Genomic DNA, 22,913 nt, shown 5'->3' on the forward strand with positions numbered 1-22,913 from the left:
CATTAAACAGACAAATCCCAGAAATATTAATAATAATAATAATAATAATAATAATAATAATAATAATAATAATAATAATAATAATAATAAAAAAAGACAAGTTGTTGTAAAAAAAAAGCAATTTATTAAATCAAGCAGTTTTCACGTCTTCAGAATGGAATGATATGAAAGATCTTAAGTTGAGATTCGGTCTCCTTTGGAGATGAAAAAGGCAAAAATGAATAAAAGCAGACATTTAAAAAAACTCATAATGAGTTGAAAGTGCTCAGTCCCAGCCCAGCTTTTATTGCAGCAGAATGGGAGAGAAGGCCTGGCTCAGACAGCTCCAGGTCTGCGCAAGATGCTAACTGCAGACCAGGTTTACATTTCCTCATCAAATGTTCATTGGCAAGACACTAAAGGAGGAAGGACACTGCTCACAGAAAAAGATCAATGTGCCGACCTTTTACAGTAGAAATAAAAAAAAAAAACAACAAAAACAAAACATCATCAGCAGCATGCTCACCCTCCCACTACTCAACCAAGAAATGTGTGTTGCTCCTTGCCGTTGCTTTGAGTGTGGCGAAGCCAAAGTGGAGGAGTGTTGGTCGGAGTGGTCAGCACAGGCAGTCTTTGAAGATCACAGCTGACGGGTGGAGTGGCTCCAGCAGTCGTTCTGCTATAGCTTGATGGTGCCAGTGGGCAAACTACTGTTACACAGTCTGTAGTAGCGAAGGTCGTTCACCAGCCTCTGCACGCTTTGAGTGAATGAGGGCAGGTCCTGGAGTAAAGGTGGGAAACAAATTCATTATCAGATGGACTCGTGTCGAATTAACGCTCTAAGGATGCAAAAACTCAACTCAGAAGTGTTTTGTCCTCTGAAAGACCATTTTTATGTGACAAAAGGAGGATTTTCTGAAGTGGAATGCAATACTCGACACATATCTTGGTGTTAATGAACGATGGACAAACAATGCCTTGATGTTAGTGTTTTCAATTAGTGTCCTGCTGAAAGTGCAGAACGTAGGAGGAGCTGCTGATTCAAAAGTGTGAACATGTGAAGTCCCGAGGTGACCGTGAAATGTTAATATGGTGTTTAATTAGCACCTTATTTTTGAAATATTTTTCAGTACAAAGAGGGGAAGAAAGGCAAGAAAACAAATATCTGCCACACTTTCACATTTGTATAAAACAAAACAAGACTAGAAAACTACATCAGTGAAACACTGAGGTTTGTGGCTACAACAAGAGAAAAAGTGGAACAAGGGGGTGGATATTTTCTTAAGATGTCATATTCACTTAAGAAACAAGATAACAGGATTTATTTATATTTACAAAGATCAATGATAAATGATGAGAACGCTGTGCATGAATCAGAGCTGTTCTGTCTGCACTAAGGCAGAAAGATTCCATGAATGTAGATGTCTGTTAAGTGCTGAGTGTTTTTGAATCACATGCAGCTATTTGAAATGGTTATAAGCTAAAATGGGGAAAAAAATAAATAAAAATTTGCTTATTAATCACTGCTATCAAAACCACCCTCATTATGCCCCATTCTAAAGAAGATGTGCATCAGAAAGTGATGAATTAAAGTGATTTCATCTTTTTTTAAAATTACCTGCTCCAGCTTGAAGTTGCGTGCGAGGACGGCCCGCTGATTGCTGTCCACACCTTGACAACCGTTCAGGAACTGCGGCATGAAAACCGAGTAGAAGGCATCAAAGTCAACAGAGGCCATGTTGTAAATGGCCAGCGTCATTTCCTCCTGGAGGAGGTCGTGACTTTTGTGCAGAAGGACTTGGAGGAGCACGTTGATGAAGTGGAAGAGCATCGAGGTCCGGAAAAGCTTCTGGAGATTAAAAAAAAGAATACAATATATAAATATCCATCCATCCATCCATTTATAGAAGACTGTGTTTTCCATAGTTTGAATATTATTCAAGTTTTACTTCTCTTGGATATTGAAATATGTCGCAGTATATTCCCTTCTCTGTGTGTTCTTTGTTACTTAAATATGTAAAAGTTGGAAGAAAAGCTGGACGTACTCTGTGGTACAACTTGTGCTTGCTGTTTAGTGACTCCAGATACGTCAGATTCTGCTTGAAGATGTGGATATCAGTTTGCAGGAAGGACTGTCCAAAAGCCTGACAAGATATTTCAGCAGAAGAACAGGAAGTCAATCAGATGCCAAATGACGCTGAATAGTTGCAAAACTCAAATCCCTTCTTTTAGTTGCTGTACTGATTAATGGGATTTTACACAAACACACCTGCATGGCTGCCGTGAACTGGGCCTCGTTCTCCAGGGTGTCGTCAACGCCTCCTTTTTGCACATTCGTTAAGACTGAGGTTTTGAAGAAGTACCTCCAGTTTTGGTGAAGTATTTGGTAAAGCAACTCAAACATTTCTGCCTTGACATCCGGCGAGGATCGCTGAGCAAGAGAAATCAGAAACAAAGTCAAGTTATCAGCTCAAGGATTAGTTTTTACCTCCATTATCTACTATGAGACTTTGCGTGTTGCTCCAGGACTTCAAAGAAGAACGACGACATTTTCAACTAATAAGGTTTTAGATATATTCAGTTGACCCTCAGAGCATTTTTAACCTTGTAACTTTCACTCTGAACCTGTTTTGGTTAAGCAGAGGAAGCCATCTTCACCGTTATAAACAATACAAAATACTGTGTGCTCATGTTATAGCTCAAACAACTGATGGATATCTTGAGCAACAAAATAACAGATAGCAACTTTATTATATTAATCAACAATTTGTCATTTTGACAGGATTAGTTACAATCCTGAAAACCTGACAAACACAACGGGCTATAATCAGCCACTTTATTAGGTACACCTCTTCAAAAGCTTAAAAAAACAAACTAAAAGTGATCAGCCAATCACATGACAGCAACTCGATTCATTTAGGTGTTTAGATGTGTTGAGGAAACTGAGTGTCAGGATAGGAAAGAAGAAGGATTGAAGTAACTTTGAAGGTGCGAGCTGCAGATATGTGAATAGAAACCGCCTCACTGGTGCAAGAGGTAAGAGAACGGGTGGGATGGTTTGAGGTGATACAAACAAGAAATTGTAACAAGTTTCTAACCATTTGTTGCAACTGAGGTATGTGGAATACAGTCTCTGAGCCCACGACAAGCAGAAACCACAAAGCAAATTCTACACAGACTAATTATTATTTTCTTGTTTTTACTGGTCAATTTTTTTTGTTATAGTTAAAATTTATAAAACAATTAAAAGTCAGCAGAATTTTGCTTTTTATTTTTCTTTTAAGCGTGATGTTTGGCATTGTTAAAGAAAATACCGCCCCCTGGTGGTTCTGAAACCTGGTGCAATAGCACTGCTTCGCTTTTCTCACTTCTCATTTAGTTTGGACAAAATGATGAATTAACAGCATCACATTGGAAGAAGAAAAAAAAAAAAGTCTGTCATAGCAACCAAACACATAGTTAGGCAGTAACACTCTGCCTACGGTGTAAAATGAGGCGAGCAATCTTCACATCAACTAGAACTGCTCCATGCAAAAAAAAGAAAAGAAAAAAAAAAAGGGGAGAGTAAAAGTCAAGAGTGACTTTTTCCCCAAATACCAACTGACCTCTGCCACCACTGGGTAGACCTGCTCCATGCACAGTGACAGGATGCTGGGCAGGAAGGGCTTGAAAGCTTGACCGGGTTCTTGCACCACCACCTGCAGAATTTTCAGAAACTTCTGCACCACCCTGCATCCGGCGCTGCCTTCCTGCAAGATGCTGGCAGCCAGCTGCTCCCTGAGGAAGCATCGCATCACGTCACTTAATATTTCCAATCAAACAGGGGGGTGTAAACGTCCTGACAACAACTGATGAGGTTTTTATTTATTTGAACACAAACTGATGTTAATTTTCATTTCTACCTTGTGAACATGCTGAGGAAAGTGTGAATGATCTGCCCCGTGAAAGCAACACCCATTTGGACTCGCAACGCTTGAAACAGAGTCAAGAAGAAGGCCAGCATCTCGTCCGTCACATCTGCAACAGAGGTGATCACAAAAGCAGAAGTCAGAGAGCTTAAAAGAGATTAGTGAAATTATTTTTTAGCATTACTTTCAGAACACTTCGTCATGGTACTTGTCTTAGTATGCCTTTTACAAGCCAATTCAGTTATTATAAACTTGGTTCATAATATTTAGTTGGTGAAATATGTACATTAATTCACTTAAACTTGGGTAAGCAGAACTTAGAAGTAGCTATTGGTAAAAGTGACTGACGGCTGCATATGTCTAAGTGTTTTTAATAAACAAATAGTTCATTTGCATGAAGTTTGAATAAAATAAGTTTTCTGCAAACGCTACGAATATTAAGATGATTTAAACAAAAACCACTTTAAACAGCTAACTACATAGGATACTGTATGTCCGAAATAAGACGAGGAGGCATCAACAGGTTGTGCATGTATATCATGCTTGGCAAGTACACCGAGTAATTCAACCCCCAAAACACGCCAGATTCAAATGTTTGCATGGTATCAGCAGAACTAGACGGGGAGGATTAAAATCGGTCATTTTTGCGAGCCAACGGTCTTTACTTTACCGTCGTCAAATTTTTTTTGAAGCCACGTTTGACCAACACACCTGGCTGCTGAATGAAAACCGGGAACAGGTTAAGAGTCACTTGGACCGACTCCTGAAGACTCTGGTAACAGATCTGACGAGATTTTGTGGATTCACTCGAAATGCTGTCGACTATATCCCTGAGCACAGGTAGGGTCTGCTGTATCACCGCTTTCACTGCAGAGGAGGCGAAAGTAGGGAGAAAACATTAGCAGGATGAGTCACTTTCTAACAGAAAGCAACAGAGCAAGCAGGAGACACACCGACCGTTGTCCAGGCCCGGCTGTCGCGGACTAATGTTCACAGTTCCTCTTAAAATGCGATATTCCCGAGTTAGCGCGGCCACCAGGCTGGCGTGGCTGTTGGAGCGCGTCTGCCACTGCTGCTCGCTCTCCGGTAAGTTTGGCCACGGGAGCAACAGCATGTTGGACAAAGCTCTGCACACGAGCATGTGAGCCTGGACCAAAGCACAGACAGACACGTTGGTTATTTCAGTTCCTGAAAAGATTTATATGAAAAAAGATTTCCCATCGTTTAAAACCCAGGAATAAAACAGTCAACTATAATCTGCAGCCGTACGAAGTCGCAGAAGACGGTTTTCGAAACAAATGCTGTAAAATATGAAAATGACGTTATGCAGATGCTCCATAAAATGAGCCAAGTTTACCTCTTGGGGAAGTCTTTGGCTCTGGTTCTCTGTCGTAATCCGGTTGAAGATGTTCTGAACGGCCGGCAAAGTGACCAGAAACACCGGCCTCACTGTGGCGGTGATGGAAACCATCAGATGGCTGGCAGAGAGCAGCAACTTCTCAGGTACCTGGAGTTATAAAGCACAGTGAAAAGTAGAAAACATTTGTAAGCAATAGCTTACAGGAGTGTTTACTCCAAATTAGTTTTTTGTAGGAAGGGAAATTGTTAATTTTTTAAATCTAATATTGAGATAAAGCATTAATTTTACACATCCTCCCACAGCTGCGTTCGGCTTCATTTGCGCCTTGGAATAATAAAAAAAAAATCTTATTTTGGTTCGATTTCACTGCGTTTTTGTTTTTAGTCAGGGACTCACTCTACCACTTTCACTACCGATCGAAAGATTGACAAAAGGGCCGAGTTAAAGAGTTAAGGTTGGCAACAAAAAACACCTGATCCTGTTCTACAGCCTGAAGTTTACAAAATCAGAGAGCGACAGCGGAGATTAAACATGAGATAGCAAAAGGGAAGGCGAGTCTGACAACAAAATGATGAAACATACAGTAAAGGACATAAACATTTTGTTTTTTTTGGCTGTTAGAGAAACATTCAAAACCAATTCCCAAAACTGGAAGACCCGGTAAGTCTAGAGTTATTTTTTTTATGTGTTAAGGTTCAAACTCAGGTTGGTGGTTGTGACGTAATACTTCCTCGTTAGCAAACCACTGTTGCAACATGAAACTGTTTTTATGACCGGGTCTCAGTTAGCTTGAGTTATTATTACCAGAAATAACTGTAAACATATACACACCAACATAAGAGACTCCAGGTCCAACACAGAGTGGAATGACAAACAACAACATTTTGTAATTAAAATCACGTTGTGAGCGTAATCGTGACTAATTAGTAATGTAAATTACAAGTTGCTAGGATGCATTTCTATAAACAATAATGCTGCTGTAGATTGACCAGCCTGGCATGTGACGTTGCCAGCTGATGTGTTCCAGGAACAACTAACCACACCAGTTTCCTCTTCCCCAACACTGTTACAGTTAAAATGCACGGTGATTAAAAATCTTTCTGAAAAATATATATTTGACAGCAGTTTATTTTCGTCATAAGCTGCGTTATTCAAACCCATGTCCTTCCTCATAATGCATTTAATACATGGCTGACAAAATGAGTAAATCTCCAAGGAGACGTTGCAATTTACATCGATTCTCAAGACGGTTCACTTTAAGGACTTTAGAGAGGTCTTATCCTCTTAATGAGACTTTAAAGTGCGTCAGTGACTGGAGATTTAACTGTGGTGCGACGCACATGCTAACACACTAAACCCCCTACTCCACCGGATGCTGCACACTGTTGACCAGCTTGCTAAAAGAAGATTCCTACGCTTTTCCCTCAGTTACAAAAGTCTAATCTTCCTGCTAAACTTGGTAGGGCTTTATTCTACATTTTTACTAAGCATTATTAAAAATAATTAAGTATACAAGGGTAAAAACAAAGGCAACTTAGTTTTTCTTAAATTACCACTTAATTATTACACAACCATGGGAATATCAAACTGGCGCTGACAAACCTGAAGCACCATCATAGCAAAATAAAAAAGTCCGATCTGTCACCCACACAAAAAAGGCAACAATCAAATGTTGTGTGAAACGTTAGAAAAAGATAATTTTTGTTGAATAAAGAGCAGCCAATTGTTTTTGCAAGGACGTGTGTCAAATATTCTCGCAAAAAAAATAAAATACTACATTTATGTACAATCTGGTGAAACACATTTAGGGCAGATCATAGATTTAAAAACAAATCCTTACACCCTTATAAATCTAAAAGAAAGAATATACCCGTGTGAAGTACCTTAGTTGTGATGAGAGGGCTGCTAGCATTTACTGCAGAAGTGATGAGGTTGATGAACTGGCTCTGGTTCTGGCTGTGGACTTCACTGTAGAACTGAGTGAGCCAGTGGGAATAGGCTTGCAAAGCAGCCAGAGCCTGCGCATGTCTGAAAGAAAGAAAAGCATAAGGAGAGAATGAAACACTTTTTGGAAGGATCTCGTTGAGCCCTACAGGGTCCAACATAACTGATCAACACTGAAAACAACCAAGAAAAGACGGAACATATAAAGCAAGGACACCTTAGGATTGAGAAGAGAGATATTTGAAAATTTGAAGCGGGAAACATGTTTATTATGCAAACTCAAAAGCCTCTCTAAACAGGAACCAACTCCTACCCCCACCCCCGCCCTGCAAGCTGTTGGGGTGGCTTTTCAGCATTTTCATATATTCACAGTCCGCTACATTTGAATTCCTGCCAGCATTTTTCACTATTCACACTCGGCTCGGCTTCTCTCGAGCTGGAACGCTGCGTTTGGTAAGCCAGCAGTGCTTGGAGTGAATCGCGATACGACATGTGATACTCACACGTCGGTGAGGTCAGGTTTGAGCACAGAAGGCACAGCTGTCTCCAGGTCATAAAGGCTGGTCTGGGAGCCGTAGCAAGTCACTTCAACCAACCTAAAAGGGGAAGCAAATCATCCATTAGATGCCCCATATTTTATAAAAACACCACAAAAAAAAAGAAGATAAAAACATTTTGAAAAGTATAAACCACAACTGAGATGTTGATACATTCAGTGTAAAAGAAAGGAACTGTTTCATATGCAAAGGTGTTTATTAACGCTAGCACTCTGACTCCCACGTTTTAGAAAACATAAAGCACAGACCTCTCCACCACGGCCAGAGCATCGGAGAAGCGTGCAGCAAACACCTCTCCAATGAAATGCTCAGCTAAGCGTCCCACTGCCTGCAGCAGCGAGCTGAGGTCCCTGAGAGAACAGTGGAGTCTGCGACAGTCATTCTCCGCTGTTATGTTCAGTCTTTGGCCTGAAAGTAAAATGACATCATTATCGTTCAGCAATGACACTCAAATTAAGTCAACAAACTTCAGAAACGCGTCACGCTGTACGTACTCGAGCCAGTGGTGACAATGAACTGCCGCAAGCCCAGGTACACGTCCAAATTTTCCTGCAGGACTGGAAACTTGAGAGACAAAGTAGGAACAAATAAGACTTTTGGAAAACGTGCATATGTCAAATTAACAGTCGCGTGACAAAAAGAAAAGAAGTGCTTTTAAGTATAGTTTAAAGTTTTATCATCTTAGGCTGAATATGCATCAAAACCAGCATTTACAAGATTAGGACAGTACACAATTGTAAGAAAAGCACACAGAATGAAGAGTTTGAAGCCAATGCACAGCAAAATGACTCTCAGAAGGAAGTGGGTTAAAAAAGGAACTATTTCAAAGGTAACGCAATTCAAAGTCAGTGTATTGAGCTGAGTAAACACGCCATGACCAGAAAGCGGTCGCAACACAGAACATACAGCTTTTAATATGCGTCTGTAGTCTCAATGAACTGATTGGACGCAATATTTGGCAGGATATATTTAATTTGCTATGCATTCACACTGTGAATATCTATGATGTATTTGACGAATCTACTTGGCTCCAGCTTCACTCCACCAGCAATATTTTAGTAATTAAGATGCAAAACCTAATGGTATGGTGGGGAAATCATGTAATAATAAAATAAAAATAAGCGTCAGAAAAAAAATGCCTATTTTCCTAGATTATGATACTGTGCTTGCCTATTATGTAGTAAAATTTAGTCTAAAAGAGAAAATCTGAATTGAAAATCTAAATATTAAGTTTTGCATCAAAAGTTCGTTTTGCATTAGAAGTTTAGCAGATGATCCTCCCAGGGCAACTGCATCTCGTTTTTTTTCTATTCAATTTTTATCCACTTCCTCTGAATCATAACCACCTTCAGCAAACAGCCGAACTCCAACGGGGCAAAATGCTTCATCTGCAGAAGCTCCGGTAAACACAGCAGCGCTATTCTTATTATGGCTTTTAAAATACAAAGCAGCAACATGCATGCTTAAAGTACGCTAAATGTTATCACTTCTCAGAATCTCCCAAGTTCTTCAGCTCATGCAGATTCACACATGATTACTGATGTAATAACTCAGAGGGGGGCACAGCAGTTCCTTTCAAAATAAAAGCGGAACATTTGGATCAAAGAGGAGATTTAAAACTTATTTAGGTTTAATTACAGACTTTCCCACTGACCAAATCTGTATAAAGTCAACCATCTTACCAACGTAGAAAATGCATGGGATGGCAGCAGTTCCATCACCTTGGCAACCACCTCCAGACTCTGACGTAGGTACCTTTGCCACTCCGTCTGTTGCTATAGTGATGGAATGAAGAACATTTAGGCTTTGAAATAAGGAAGAGATTTGTCTTCAGAACACGTCAAAAGAGTTCATGGATCATCATGATAATACTATACATCTTAAATCTAAACCGTATAACTAATGGAACGACAGAACGACAATTCATGACATGCATTTACATTTGTTAAATATTCTTACATCATCATCCAGAGTCTCATCGTCCAGCTCCTCCAACTGGGCCTGGTTGAATCTGAACTGAATGCGATTGAGAATTTCCCTCAGCAGAAGAACTAAGGCATCTTTGTACCTGTCAAATCCCACGTGAATGTAATTTAATCACAATAAATAAGGATAAAAACATATTTAAAAGAAGAAAAAAAAAATCTCTGACTCTGACGTGCTGTCTGCAGCGGATCGGACCTACCTGTTAAGTACACTTTCTCTGTCAGCGAGTCTGCTTTTTATTTTGGTCGTCAGAAAATCCAAAAACACACTCCAAATGTCCAAACAAGCAAAGTATCCCTCGTGGGTAGGCTGTCGATTCAAGGATGAGAAGGTGTAAATAAGCTCTGCAGCAATTATTAAGCACGATAATTACTGATGAAACCGTCATTACCTGGTTGAAGGTGTACTTGAAAAGCAGACCCAGAAACTCCACAATCGGAAACTGAGGACTTGACTCGATCCGTCTCAAGTGAACGCTCACAAACAGGCGCAGGAAATCTGTAAACTTTTCCAAGTAACTGCAAGATTACAAAGACTTCATTAATACAAGACGTTCACTACATGAAGAGTTATTAGCAAAAGAATTCATAGAACCGGATCATATCTTGTCTGGTTACAACCTTAATGTAATTAATTTGCATTTTGGTGATGGGAAACATAAAGTAATAAACTTCTCCATGATTTTTTCCCTAACCTATCTCTGAATCTCTCTTGGCAAGAATTGGCTGCACTGAGTTTTATTTAAGGGTATAACAATACATTTGCTCGCAACACTTTTTCAATTGTCATTTGAAAATAATTCCGAAAACAATGCATTTTGTTTCCTTCCACTTGGTCTGTCACACAAATCTTAAGAGTAATTGACATATGTGGTGGTAATGTTGCAAATATTAAGGGGTAACAATGTCTGCAAGGCACTATAGTCTGTGGTTAGAAGTTGCTTCACAGAATCATCTCGTTTATGTTGATAGAAAACCACAGAGCCAGCTGGCCATGTTCTATTTTCCATTCTGAATGCAAACCACGAACACATCATTGTCAAACCACATCTAAAGTCTGTTTGATAAACAATCCTGAAGAAAAAAGAAAAAAAAAGAAGATAGAGGTTGTAAATGTAAGAGGCAGTTAAGTTGGGCTACTGATACTGAAAGGCTGCAGTTTTTTTTTTCCTGAATGTTGTCAATCATATATTTATTGGTTGTTTAATTCAATATTAAGTTTTTCCTTTGGACTACAACTATAACACAACTGTGTTGACTTTTCCAAACTTAGTATAAAAAGTAATTAACAAAAGCTGGAGCGATTCCAGGTCACCGTTAACAGCAGCACTCGCTAGTGTGGCTGCCATTACATCCTGTGCTCAAGTCAGAGGAAGCACACAGGGCTGTAAGAAATTATTAAAAGACAAATATTTAAACAGAGAGCACAAGAATTTAGTGGGAGTAGATTAAAGTCTCTCTGTTTTATCCGTTTTATCTTTCAACCACAGTCTGAATTCATCATACCCTGCATAGCAAATTGCTGGCAGCTTTTACCAGATAACAGCTTCAATACAAGGATCTGCATTTTTTTGAGCATACATAAGAAATGATAATTACACTAACCTTGCTAATCACTAAAATGTTAGCAAACCATGCTTTAGATAGAGTGACTGCTCCATCTCACAGGTGATGTCAAATTGGCTTTTTGTTTTCTTAAAATAAAACAATTAAAAATAACCAGAAAACTATGGAAAAACATGTTTTATATAATTTCTTCTATGTGTGTTAACTCTTTATGAGAAACCAAACTAGCATCAGAATTGGTACATTTTACCATAAACAGAGAAAGGCTGTTGTTTGGTTAGGGTTAGCTTAAAAATAAAAGGGTTAGCTTAAAACATTTTTAAAAAGTGTCTGTATTAACCATATTGGATCCTTAAGCTTTTTCCCAATGGAGCACAGACATGAGGTCAAACTCAGACAAGAAAAAAAAAATGGTGTAAATAAATACTAGGCACTTTTTCAAACAAAAAGACACATGGCTTCAAAGAATCCATGCAGAAAATGACAAAGATAAAGAAAGAGGGCTTTCATAGCTGGACTACCAAGAAAATAAAAGGAAAACAAGTTTTAGATGGTTTTAGAGTAAAACTAAATATACCCAATTTATCTGTGAAAGCACACAGACATTTTCAAACTTTATGCAAAAAAAACATAATCTGCTTCTGCACTGAGGCATACCTCTCATCGAGTTCCTGTAAGCGGCTCTTGACTGTATGAGCATTGTTCTCTCGCGTCAGCCTTTGCAGAAGAAAGAACGTCTGCTGGAACATTCGCAGCAGGTACTCCTCAAAGTCCATTGGCACGCAGTTCTTTGACACCAGTTCATTGACACAGGTCATGGCAAGCACGCCGAGGCGAGCGCGATCCGCCTTATTGACCTCGCTCTGCTGTCCGTTTCGACCCTCCCCGTTTGTCGTTGGCACAGCCCCGGGGTTGAGCGGTCCGTTAGAAGTGGAGGAGATGAGCGCTCCCGTCTTGGCCTTTGTCCGTAGGTCGCAGCCGAAACGTGCGAAGTGGAAAATGGATGCCAGCAGGGTGGGTGTAATACTTGTGGACAGTGGGATCCAGCTGAACAGGTGGGCCAAGCACTCCAAAACAAGACAACAGAGCTGATGACTCTCATTGTCCAACGCAGCCATAGGCTGACAAAGCAGCTTTGAGTATTGGCTGCCCTGAAACAAACTGCCCAGCAATTCCACTGATACATTAAAGAAACAAAAATTGGTAACGTTAACTTACAAACGGCTTGATGAAAGACATGTTACAACTCAAGTTAAAGGTGAGAAAAAAATAAACATAAATCTCATAATTGTTGTTAGGAAACTAACAACAAATCAGGACAATTCACTTACCACTTTCCCTAGAAGTGGGTGATGGAGGTGGAGTAGAAGCAATGATGCTGTGTTTGTCCCAGTAAGTCTCCAAGATACCTGTGGAAAACCAGTTCAGTCATTCATGAAAAAGTTACGTCAACGTAACAAGCTGCCTAATTTAAGTGTTTCAATATCAATAATTATTGATTCGTTTTTTTCTTTGAAATATCTGGAATAATGCCTAAATCCTGACACGGCCTTTCCTGTTTTGTCCACAGTCTTCACCCCACACTATTCTTTTTTTAAATTTTTAAGCAGTTATAAGGCATGGTGACGAAACCTGAAACTGCTGCTGTGCGAGTTGCTAGGCAACCAACCAGTGAGTGAGTTGGTTGGTTAGCTGGCAGTGAGAGCTTGAGAGGCTGAAGCCTTTCCTCTGCCTACAACTCCCCACAGTGCTGTGAAGTTCAGTGAAGTTATTGAAAATTCTATTTATTGATACTGATCGGGTGTCTATCGCAACATACATCATTATTAATTTATTGTCCAGTGTTAATACAAAGCCATACAAAAGGATTAAGACTTGCATTTTGTCACACCACAATTTTACAGAAAACTTTGTTAAGATTTAATGTGACACATCAACACTAAAATAGAGAGTACCATTGAAAAACAATGTGAAAATACGTTTTGATCGTGACAAGTTCATTGCAGCTCTGGCCGTTTCCTTTTTCAAATGACGGACTCACTGAAGCCGTGTGTCCAAATCTTGAGTTATTGATTTATATCCTTTTAAAATCTCCACAACTTTCTTTCTGTTCCTTGGTCTTCTCCCTGCTGCTTGTTCATTAATACACTCCAGCATTAGCTTTTAATGTGAAACTGCACTGTTGTAAAATAAAGAATAACTCTGGAGTTCATCAGGCCTAATAAATGCCACAAGTCCACATCTGTTCACAGCTGCACAAAATCTGACTTGCAGTTCTTACCGGTCAGCAGTCCGAGCACGGTCGGCACCTGCTCCAGCAGCAGTTTACGCAACTCGTCTTTCCTGGCAACGCTGAGATCTTCCCGAGGACAAGCAAGTTCTTCTGATGTGGTTTTCAACATCACCAAACCCAGTGGAGCAAGAGCCGGCGTCTGGATCAGCTGACGGCAACAGTTGGAAAGATTTATTAAATTCTGCTCAACAGCTTAAGTTGTTGTCATACTTGAATTGTACTTGTAATATGCTTAGAAGTTGTTATTGTTTTTAAATAGAAACGCTGAAGTGCTTTTTGCTAAAGTTTCCAAATCAGCTTCCATTTAAATACTGAAAAAAACTAGCTGACTCAAATTGTGAGAAAATATAAAAGTTAACTTGATGTGAAAGTTTAAGTTGCTTCAACCTAGTCATCACTTTTATGGAAACTTAAAAGGTAAATGTGACACTGGTTTTGGACAATTACAGAAAAAATAATGGTAGAACTTCTATTATAAGTGCCTCAGCATATTTTTCAGTTGTTTTTCCTTCTTTGTTCCCAAGTTAGATTCCTAACCACATCCCAGTCCCCTTTCTAGATTTGTGTGCGCATTTTCAGTGGCACACTTCCTGATATGTGTCTGCAAAGTTCAGATTAAAGACTAGAAAAATGGCTTTAGAAATACTTCCTTTTTTTAATCTTTGGAAAAAACCTTCCAGGTAAAATGTTTTTTTTAAAAAAGATTGATGGCATTTTTAGAATAAGATTAAAAAAAGTAACACAATCAAAATAAAAGTGTTTTTAACACATCAGTACACATTTACTCAAGCATCCTTTTCTAGAATTCAGTTACTAAAATGATCAAGAAGCAAAGTCACAAAACGATAAAGAAGCATTGTAAGCTTTTTAAAGCTACTTTTATTACCTGAGCACGTGTTTATTATAAGAAAAACTGTGGCTTTGCAGTGTTTGTCAAAGGCAAATCATTAGATGGCTCACATACTTCAAACACTGCTCAGCAAACAGAAACCTTGCATCGGCAGGGCTCACCTGAAGGGTGTTTGTGAAGAAGTCATGGTAGAACATTGGCCAGTCTTGACGACCGATGTCCACGATGACTTTGCAGAGTTTGTTACGGATGAAATACGGCACGGACTTGTGCTGAGCAAGTAGGAGTTTGGGAAGACAGCTGCGAATCTCCATCTTGTCTTGTGAAGCCAATCCAATCCACATTTTGTTCACCAGATTCTGAAAATACACAGCAACAATTATACAAAACAACGCAAAAGAAGAGAATGCAATATTGCTAGCAGTGTCTTTTCAACAAACACCGTCACTGAATTGAAGAACAACGTCTTACGTGCAACGTAGTCATTTTTGATTTTAAGGTCAAAATGTCCAGAGAAACCTGAGGCACCCACTACTTTCTGTTAATCTTTCAAAGTACGCATTTTAAATGTTCTACCAATCAATAAAATGGTAGAAAATTGACCAAAATAGCAGTACTTCGCTAATTTGCTATTTACTGAAGTGGCGCTTGTTATAAAACGCTTGAGAACTACAGAAAAATCTGTGCAAGAAGCTGAAACTTCAAGTAGCTGCAAAAAAAACTTGAAGGATTTAAAGAGTTTCCTGTACAGAAGTGTTGCCCAAAATCCCTCCTGAGTTGAGATGCAAACCAAAATGAGAGAATGTTTATTTCTTCATAGGTGGGTAAAAATCCACAAAAATCATCAATGGATCACATTACATCATCCAAATGAATCAAACAATACTTTTCTGTTAAAACCATCTTCTTTCTAAAACATTTAAAGGGAAGGAGACTCTAGAAAGGACTTTGATCTTCCACCTCTGGTACTTACTTCAAATACTGTGAGACTGTACATCATTACATACTCATTCCGAGTATTGGAGAGGAAGAACAAGCAGTGGCGCCATGCTCCACTCTGCTGTGCAAAGTTATTCAACAGCTCTTCTGCAGAAAAAAAGAAAAAGAAAAAAGGAAGTAAGCGTGAGATCTTAGAGAGGTAGATGACTTTGTAGTGCTTTACAGAGAGACAAACTGAAAGTAACGTTGCAACACAGGAAACGTTTAACATCATATTTGAAAAAAAAAAAAGGCAGCAAACAAATCACTCAAAAATGAATATTAACGCATCATTTGATGTTCAGTTTCTGTAAAACGTTGCATTTAGGGACCAAGACTTGAAAGACAAATATATGCTGTACGAAATAGTCCACCATCGTAAAACTTTACCTGATAGATATATGAACTATCAGGTTGCTGATAGTTCATATATCTATCAGGAGGCTGCTTGTCTTTAAATAAATTAACAAAACATTATTTGTAAACCTAATTCATTTTTTAATGTCTCACAAGGGATTTTGGCTTTATTCAACAATGAACATAGAGTTACCGGCAGGAAATGAGTAGGAGGGATCCATGTGCACCAACGGTTCTCATGGCCTACATTTGAACTACAGGCAACATGACTGACAATCTAAACTGGATATATCCTATATACAGGTTTGGTTTTTTTAAGAATGCAGCAAATTTTACTCACTGCACCTAAAGTTTGCAAAAGCACGACTAGTAGTGAGATTATCTGGAACCTGTGTGGACACACTAAATATCTTGAGAGTGTAAATTGTTTTTTGATAAACTACGGTGAACACTGGAAAAAAATTAAGATTTTTTGATTATCATGTTCAAGTTAGCAGTAACTGTAACTCAGAAGAATTGATTGAAACACACAAAGTGTGACGGTAAGACTAAAAGCTGCTTTACGTTCTTTCCACTGACCACATTTGACCTGCAGAGAATTTTTGGTATAAAGTTTCACATGCTTCTTTTATAGAGAATGAACCCACACTAGCAGAGTATGACATTTTTCATGTCAAAATGTGTATTTTTATCTTGATACTAAAACTCAAGCTCAATAGTTTTCCCGACTGAGTCACAACTAGGTACAGATGAGAGCGACTTTGAATTTTATCACAATATTTAGTTGTATTTATTACATTGATAAGACTGACCGCAAAAGTTACACTTAGTAGAAACAACAGACTATTAAGATAAATTCTATCTTAAAAATGCCAACTGAGCATTTAAAGCGACAGTGGAATAATAATTTAGTCAGCAAGATCCTAACAATAACAGTTTTAGGGGCTAGTAAACATAATTTAGTTTATTCTTAAATAATTACATATTTTTAGCACACTTTTGATCTGATAATTGCCCATCTCAACTAGGAACCTTTTACTAGACCATGAATAAACCCGTTACATTTCTCTATAAATTTGAACGTACCTATTTCCCGTTTCCTCTCATTGGTCGTGCAGCTATGAAAGAACTCTGTCATCAGGTTCTCCAAAGCACGCAGCGATGATTCATCCGATGCCTGAGAGATGATAAAAGGAAAGTGAGCATTCAGCCAATAAATTAATCTTTAGAGTTTGAGAAAGGAATGGGTAAACAAAAGATAAAATTTGCATTCATGCCAGATAAGCTTCTCCATGAAAGTGTTTCTATATATACACGTACAACAAAAATCGTCAGAGTAAAAATGATCAAAACGTGCACAATATTAAGCAGAAACATTTATCTGACCATTTCTGTTGAGGCAGTTTGTCAAACAAAACGCATATGAATCAAGTGCTCAGAGAGCTAGAAACCTAACTTCCTCTGCATGTCCAGGCACGCAAATCTAATTGTCTTACTCGTTACTGTGTCAGTTTTCATATAATAGTACTAGCACTTTTTTTTTTTTACGCAGTCCCGTTGATCGAAAACGTAATGTCGCTGTCTTGTTTCCTGCTATAGGAGAAGCTAGGCCCTGTCTTGCAAAGGCGAGGAGCCTATAAAGAGCACGTCCACCTGGCAGGCAGGTTTGAATACCTCAAATAAGCCACAACTTGCCGAGGCTAAGAACTACGCAAAGCAAATATTTTGCAAGACGGGCGTCTTGCACAGTGAAATGGCTCAAAGAGCTGTCAGATTTCACAGACGTGTCTGGCCTCAAACTGTTAGATGGCACAACCATTCGTGGGATATTCAATCAGGCTGTAACGAAATTATTCAGCTAAAGAGCCGTTTCGGATCACACTTCAAACGATCTTTGCAAAGACACCAGAAACAGACAAATAACACAACTTAATCTGTACTTACCATGTTAGCCTGGCTCAGATGCGTCCTTCAGTTTATTCAGTCGCTGATCAGTTGACCGTAATAGGCCAACATTAGTACGTTGCTAGTAAATTCTATGCTAACACAAGCTAAGGTGTTTCTGGCTAACGCGACCGCACACCGTATTTATCATGGTGCACAACTGCTGGGTTGGTGCTCTGCACACAGCGATGGCCAAAAATAGTTGCCGTTTTACTTAAAATAACGACTACAGTGCGACCGGTATATTTGCCGTTCTGTAATAAAACCTTGCAAGTTAAAACAGTTTGAACGTTGAACAGTCTGTCTCAAAATTAAAAGTTAGCTGCATTGTCGTAGGTCGCCATTTACCGTTAGTTTTTCAAACCGAACAACCATTTGTCGAAAACAGAGCCAGGCGTGCCTCTTTCGATCCCACTGAAGTTAAAAAGCATTAATCAGCGTTGAACGTCTGCCATTTCGTCGCCTAATTACCCAGTTGCTACCACAGCAGCGGATGCGGCTAAAGCTGTTAGCTTTTCTAGAAGGCTGGAGGCATCATTTTCGTTAGCTTAAATGTCAACCGCAGGCATGGTTCCGTGGCCGTTGCTCACGACGAATTCTCTTTACGGTTTATTATTTCGGCTCAAATTAATATTCATATCGAACACTTATCTTACAACCGTGCAATTATAAATCTAATAGCTCTACACACGTCTGTTCCTGTTATTTCCTTTTTCAAAGCTTAGGGCGGCTAGCGTCAGGTTAGAGTCTGCCTCACAACTTCCTCTTTTGACATAACCAACCCAATCAGCTCCCGTCAAGTCAAAAAGGGTAAGAAACGTAATCCGGTTTTGTTTTTCAAACTATAGAGTCTATTTGACAACATACATGTTTTGAGTGAAAGCAATGTCACAACAATATTATGATATATAGAAATATAAAATTATTTAATAATTATTATCCTTATTTATGGTTAAGATAAAGCTCTAAACCTGGGCCATGTCGGCTTCAGTAGAAATAAAAATATTGTTTGAGTTTTATGTATACAAATGTAAATCTAAATCACAATTTTAAAAAGCATTTAAAATTACATTTATATACTACTTAAGGATAACTGACTAAAAACAAGAAAAACCTTTGACTTTTTATGTTTCAACATAACTACTTTGACAATAAAATATATGCAAAGGTTTTTATTGTTTGGCTTTCATACCCATATAATTTACTTAGTCAGGAAACCCATAAATTACTATTGCGACCTTTACACCAACAATTACAGTACCAACATTGTACTGTAATTTTAATCAAACATCTTGTCAATTAAATTTTATTCAATGCAATTCAGTTCTGTTTGTAAATATTATCTAAATACAGACAGATTTTAATTTCCTATCATACAGTATAATTGGATCCCAATTTAATTATACAATGCCAATTAGTAAAAAGTTATCAAAGGATGCCCATCAAGCTCTATCAAGCAATTGACTGTGCAGGATCTGCATCTCCATTTAACAGGAAGGAAAATTAAATTGTAAATATATTGGAACTTTTATTTTGAAAACTAAAAATCGAATGAAGAAATTCAGAGACACGAAAAAACAAAAACAAAACAACAAAAAAAACCCCGGAAGATCTGACCTGTGGTGAATTGTGTAACTTGATGTAAGTTATGTTTACTTTGGGGAAAAAGAGACAGTGGTTTAAATAGTCAACCTGACTTGGGAATCACACAAATCTTAAACACTGTGAGAAACACTTAGCTGATGTCAAAATAGATAAACTGAGTCAACACTGACATTCTGCATTGAAGGGTAATTTATTAGCCAGAGAAAGATGATAAGCAATACTTTTTATTTATAGCTTAGGAAAAATAAATACAGTATGTTTCATGAAAAAGATTATCTCTGTCAGAAAAAAATACACAAAAGACAAGTGTGTAAAACAGAAAAACAAATTAAAGCTAAATATGAAAGTCAATGCACCACTGTGAACCTTATTTGTTCATGAAAATAAAAATCTGAATCAACTTTGTCAGGTTTGTGGATACAAACAAGAAATTTAACTTGGTTTCCATCGCTCGCATTGTAATCAAAATATGATATCAACATATGATACTTATAAGTCACAACACAGCACCTTTAATAATCAGTTATTGGTATAGTTTAAACAACAAAACAATAACTTATAGAACACATTAAGGTTTTTTTTTAATCATGGTGCAGGTAAAAAATGCAAGAGCAATTTTGCTCACCAGCTTTTGTTTCAAAACAAGCTAAAATATGAGATATGGCAAGTAAAAGAAAAAACAAACAAACAAAAAATGAATGATATAAATCCAGTTCCACAGAACAGTAAAGATACTGACAGTGCACCTGGAAAGTAGGACATTTCAAGCATAGTAGCTATTCTATAGTAAAATTTGTTCCAATACCTCAATCAATATGCCAAAAGGAAGATCTGACCTGTGGTGACTTGTGTAACTTGATGTAAGCCTTTTTTCCATGGGTTTATTTTGTCTCATTTATACCAGTGTTTCAATTTAGCACCTGTATAAATAAACCACAGTGTAATATTGAAAACTGTCAAGATTAACTGAGATCACAATTTTAAAAAATAGTATTTTTTAAAATACTAAATAAAATAAAAAAATGTAAAAACTGTCTGAGTCTTAAAACTTGACTACTTCAGAATGGTTAACCCAAAGTCAGCCTATTAACCTTTATCTTTCTGAATAAGTGCACCAGTTTATCTTCAAAGTCCATCGTTATTCCTGAACCAGTTTATCGTCAGAGTCATTCACTGTTGGCCTGAGGTTTCCATTTTTCTGACTTGTGTGCTGTCGTTGTGCTTGCATGCTGTACGCCCAGGCCCTGTCCACTCCCTGCCCCTCAATCCTGCAAGGGCTCCAGTCTGGGAAGGGGAAACGGCCGGCCACTACTAAGGCATCATTCGGAAGCTCAACCTGCAACTTCTTCTGTAATAAAGACAGCTAGAAATACAGGAAAGCAAGACATTAGTCAAAAACCTACATGTAATAGAAAGTCTATTTTCATTAACAGTGTTATTTCTAGATTCCTTTTGAGACTTTTATCACCAAAACATACGATGAACCAATCCAATTAAAATGTGTACCTAAATTGACTAAAACAATATTAGATAATGCTGGTAAGAAACTCAATTTTCATTTACAAAATAACAAATAAAGTAGGCCATGGTTAACATATGATGTAACGTAAGTGTTTTAAAAGCATTTTAATGAGTCAACCTGCCTGAGGACCTTCAGTTTTAAGAATTTAGTTTCTGTAATGTCTGTGAAAGGAGGCACCACACCCTCTTCCAGCTAAGAACCATGTGTTCATAACAGCACCTACCACACTTGGAGCCAGAAACACTGTGACATTCTTGCATTTTGACAAGTCGACCTGAGATGGGACACAAAGAGGAATGTAAATAGACCAACAGGTTTAGGGAGAAACAATATAACAAGAAACACTCTAAACATTTGAAAAACAACAACAAAAAAAACCTTGGTGTTTTTGTATTTATAATAATTTCTAAGGTTATGTAGGTTCTTATATGTCACTGACGATAGCAAAGAAGTTCTGACAGGCGACAAGTGAAAGATTTATACATCCCTAGCCATTAGAATATAAGCAAACATAAAGTTTTTGTCTGAACTAAACATTTAAATTTTTATTTATTTGGTTCAGTACTCACTAATGTGCAAGTAATATTAACTGTTATATTTTTTCTTTTTTATTAATCTTTTTAAGCTTTGAATTTTAAGCTACGGTTTTAGCTGCAATTAAACCTGAAAAGTTCTGCATAAATAAATACAGACAGACCAAAAAGTAGTTTTGATTTGAGAGGTTTTCTCTGGTTAAAGGTTCATATTGGCTATTCTGTGTAACTTCAAGTATGCATGGAATCCAAAGGTCAATAGGGGATTGGTGGCTGTTGCAAACTTTGTTTACACAACTGGCTTTGGTAGAATTATTAATAAGGGAAAAATATCAAACCTTCCAGAGGTCTTCTTGTCTGTATGTCACTTTTTCATGGCAACCTACTCTCCAGGCATGAAAGCGAGCTAGCCGTACAAGCCAGGGGTTGAGCTCATAGCCAACAGCTGGGCTAAAGCCATGCTGATAGGCTTCCAAAACCTAAATAAGGAGCACAACTTAAAACTGATAATCAGTATGGTGAAATTATTATTTTTGTCCATACAATCATACTTACAATACGACCATCACCAGATCCCAAATCGACTAGATCTCCTGTTCGACCTCTCATCAAAGTCATCACATTTTTTACTTGTGCTTTGCTGGCAGGGATGTAGGGGACCTACAAGAACTGAATGTTCAGAGCATATTCAAAAGTTATCCTACAATTCCTAAGTTTTGAGAAAGATGCACATCAAACCTGTAGCTTCAGTGGCACCCTCCGAAAGCCAGGTTGAAGGACTCCAACCCACATGGCGTAGACAGCAAGCCCAGTGCCGGCAGCTATCTGCACAACCCCCCAACCTCCAAGGTGTCTGGTCCTGAGGTCAGTAAACGCCTCATCTGGTGCGTCATCATCCATTTATGCAAGAAATGAGTGGGAGTCGAGTCCAATTCACAGTTGAAAAGTTATATATCCATGATGTAAAGGGTACACGTAATATGTAGCTTTGGAGAAGATAAAGTCAATACGGTTTGGACTTCAAGACCAGTTTATGACACTGTAGTACCAGATTATAGGCTGTATTTCTTCAATTAACGAGTGGATGCAAAAAGACTTATCCCTCCCTTTGACTATTATTGAGTCAGACTGCACTTTTCAACCACACACTTACAATATAATCTTAATAATTATCTATAGAAAATAATCAATTTAGTAAATTCTACATACAGTTAAAGCTGGTTTGATGTTGACCAGTCTTTTTAAAAATCATTTAGGACTGGTTAACCTAAATCGCTAAACTTATTTTCTTTATCGTGTAACGTTATCTGAAATAACCCTATATATTCACACAGCAACAGTAAAAGTAAACGCTTACGTCTTGAACGTAAATAATAATAGTAATTTAAAAAAAAAAACTCCGGTTAATTCAAGCTTTCGAAACTAAAATCTTCAATGACCTGAAGCAATGAGAGCGGACATAAAACCATGTCGGACAGGTCCATCAACCAAACATTCCGTATTCTTGAATGTAGACTTAAGTTCCGGATACG

The 22,913-nt window shown here is 38.1% G+C and overlaps 2 protein-coding genes across 2 annotated transcripts; both read right to left on the bottom strand.

Moving 5' to 3' along the window:
- Nucleotides 1-108: 108 nt before the first annotated feature.
- xpo6 (exportin 6) lies at nt 109-18,514 on the bottom strand. Its single transcript, XM_081609866.1, has 24 exons — nt 17,722-18,514; nt 16,864-16,954; nt 15,416-15,528; nt 14,604-14,801; nt 13,581-13,740; nt 12,631-12,708; nt 11,957-12,476; nt 10,126-10,252; nt 9,934-10,043; nt 9,708-9,816; nt 9,431-9,523; nt 8,243-8,312; nt 7,997-8,156; nt 7,695-7,787; nt 7,131-7,275; nt 5,245-5,394; nt 4,845-5,034; nt 4,599-4,754; nt 3,882-3,996; nt 3,585-3,756; nt 2,249-2,410; nt 2,025-2,123; nt 1,598-1,828; nt 109-760 (listed from the first exon to the last, which is right to left on the bottom strand). The coding sequence occupies exons 1-24, from the start codon at nt 17,722-17,724 to the stop codon at nt 659-661; spliced, it is 3,447 nt and encodes a 1,148-aa protein (XP_081465992.1). The 5' UTR covers nt 17,725-18,514; the 3' UTR covers nt 109-658.
- Nucleotides 18,515-19,497: 983 nt separating this feature from the next.
- Nucleotides 19,498-22,879, bottom strand: antkmt (adenine nucleotide translocase lysine methyltransferase). The gene is made up of 5 exons (XM_008416679.3): nt 22,120-22,879; nt 21,937-22,041; nt 21,720-21,860; nt 21,072-21,122; nt 19,498-20,689 (listed from the first exon to the last, which is right to left on the bottom strand). Exons 1-5 carry the CDS (start codon nt 22,279-22,281, stop codon nt 20,465-20,467), a joined length of 684 nt encoding a protein of 227 aa, XP_008414901.2. The 5' UTR covers nt 22,282-22,879; the 3' UTR covers nt 19,498-20,464.
- Nucleotides 22,880-22,913: the final 34 nt, after the last annotated feature.

This window comes from Poecilia reticulata, chromosome 8, assembly GCF_904066995.2.
Source record: "Poecilia reticulata chromosome 8, P_reticulata-male-v2, whole genome shotgun sequence".
Classification (NCBI taxonomy): Eukaryota; Metazoa; Chordata; class Actinopteri; order Cyprinodontiformes; family Poeciliidae; genus Poecilia; species Poecilia reticulata.

What these genes read in the sequence shown, in the direction of transcription:
- antkmt (XM_008416679.3), bottom strand. Translation starts at nt 22,281, where the DNA reads ATGGATGATGACGCACCAGATGAGGCGTTTACTGACCTCAGGACCAGA. An exon ending in GGGTGCCACTGAAGCTACAG is followed by an intron (nt 22,042 to 22,119) that starts GTTTGATGTGCA and finishes CAGTTCTTGTAG; the next exon opens with GTCCCCTACATCCCTGCCAG. An exon ending in GACAAGAAGACCTCTGGAAG is followed by an intron (nt 21,123 to 21,719) that starts GTTTGATATTTT and finishes GTCCCATCTCAG; the next exon opens with GTCGACTTGTCAAAATGCAA.
- xpo6 (XM_081609866.1), bottom strand. An exon ending in TCTTCACAAACACCCTTCAG is followed by an intron (nt 13,741 to 14,603) that starts GTGAGCCCTGCC and finishes TGTTGCCGTCAG; the next exon opens with CTGATCCAGACGCCGGCTCT. An exon ending in CATTGTCACCACTGGCTCGA is followed by an intron (nt 8,157 to 8,242) that starts GTACGTACAGCG and finishes TTTTACTTTCAG; the next exon opens with GCCAAAGACTGAACATAACA.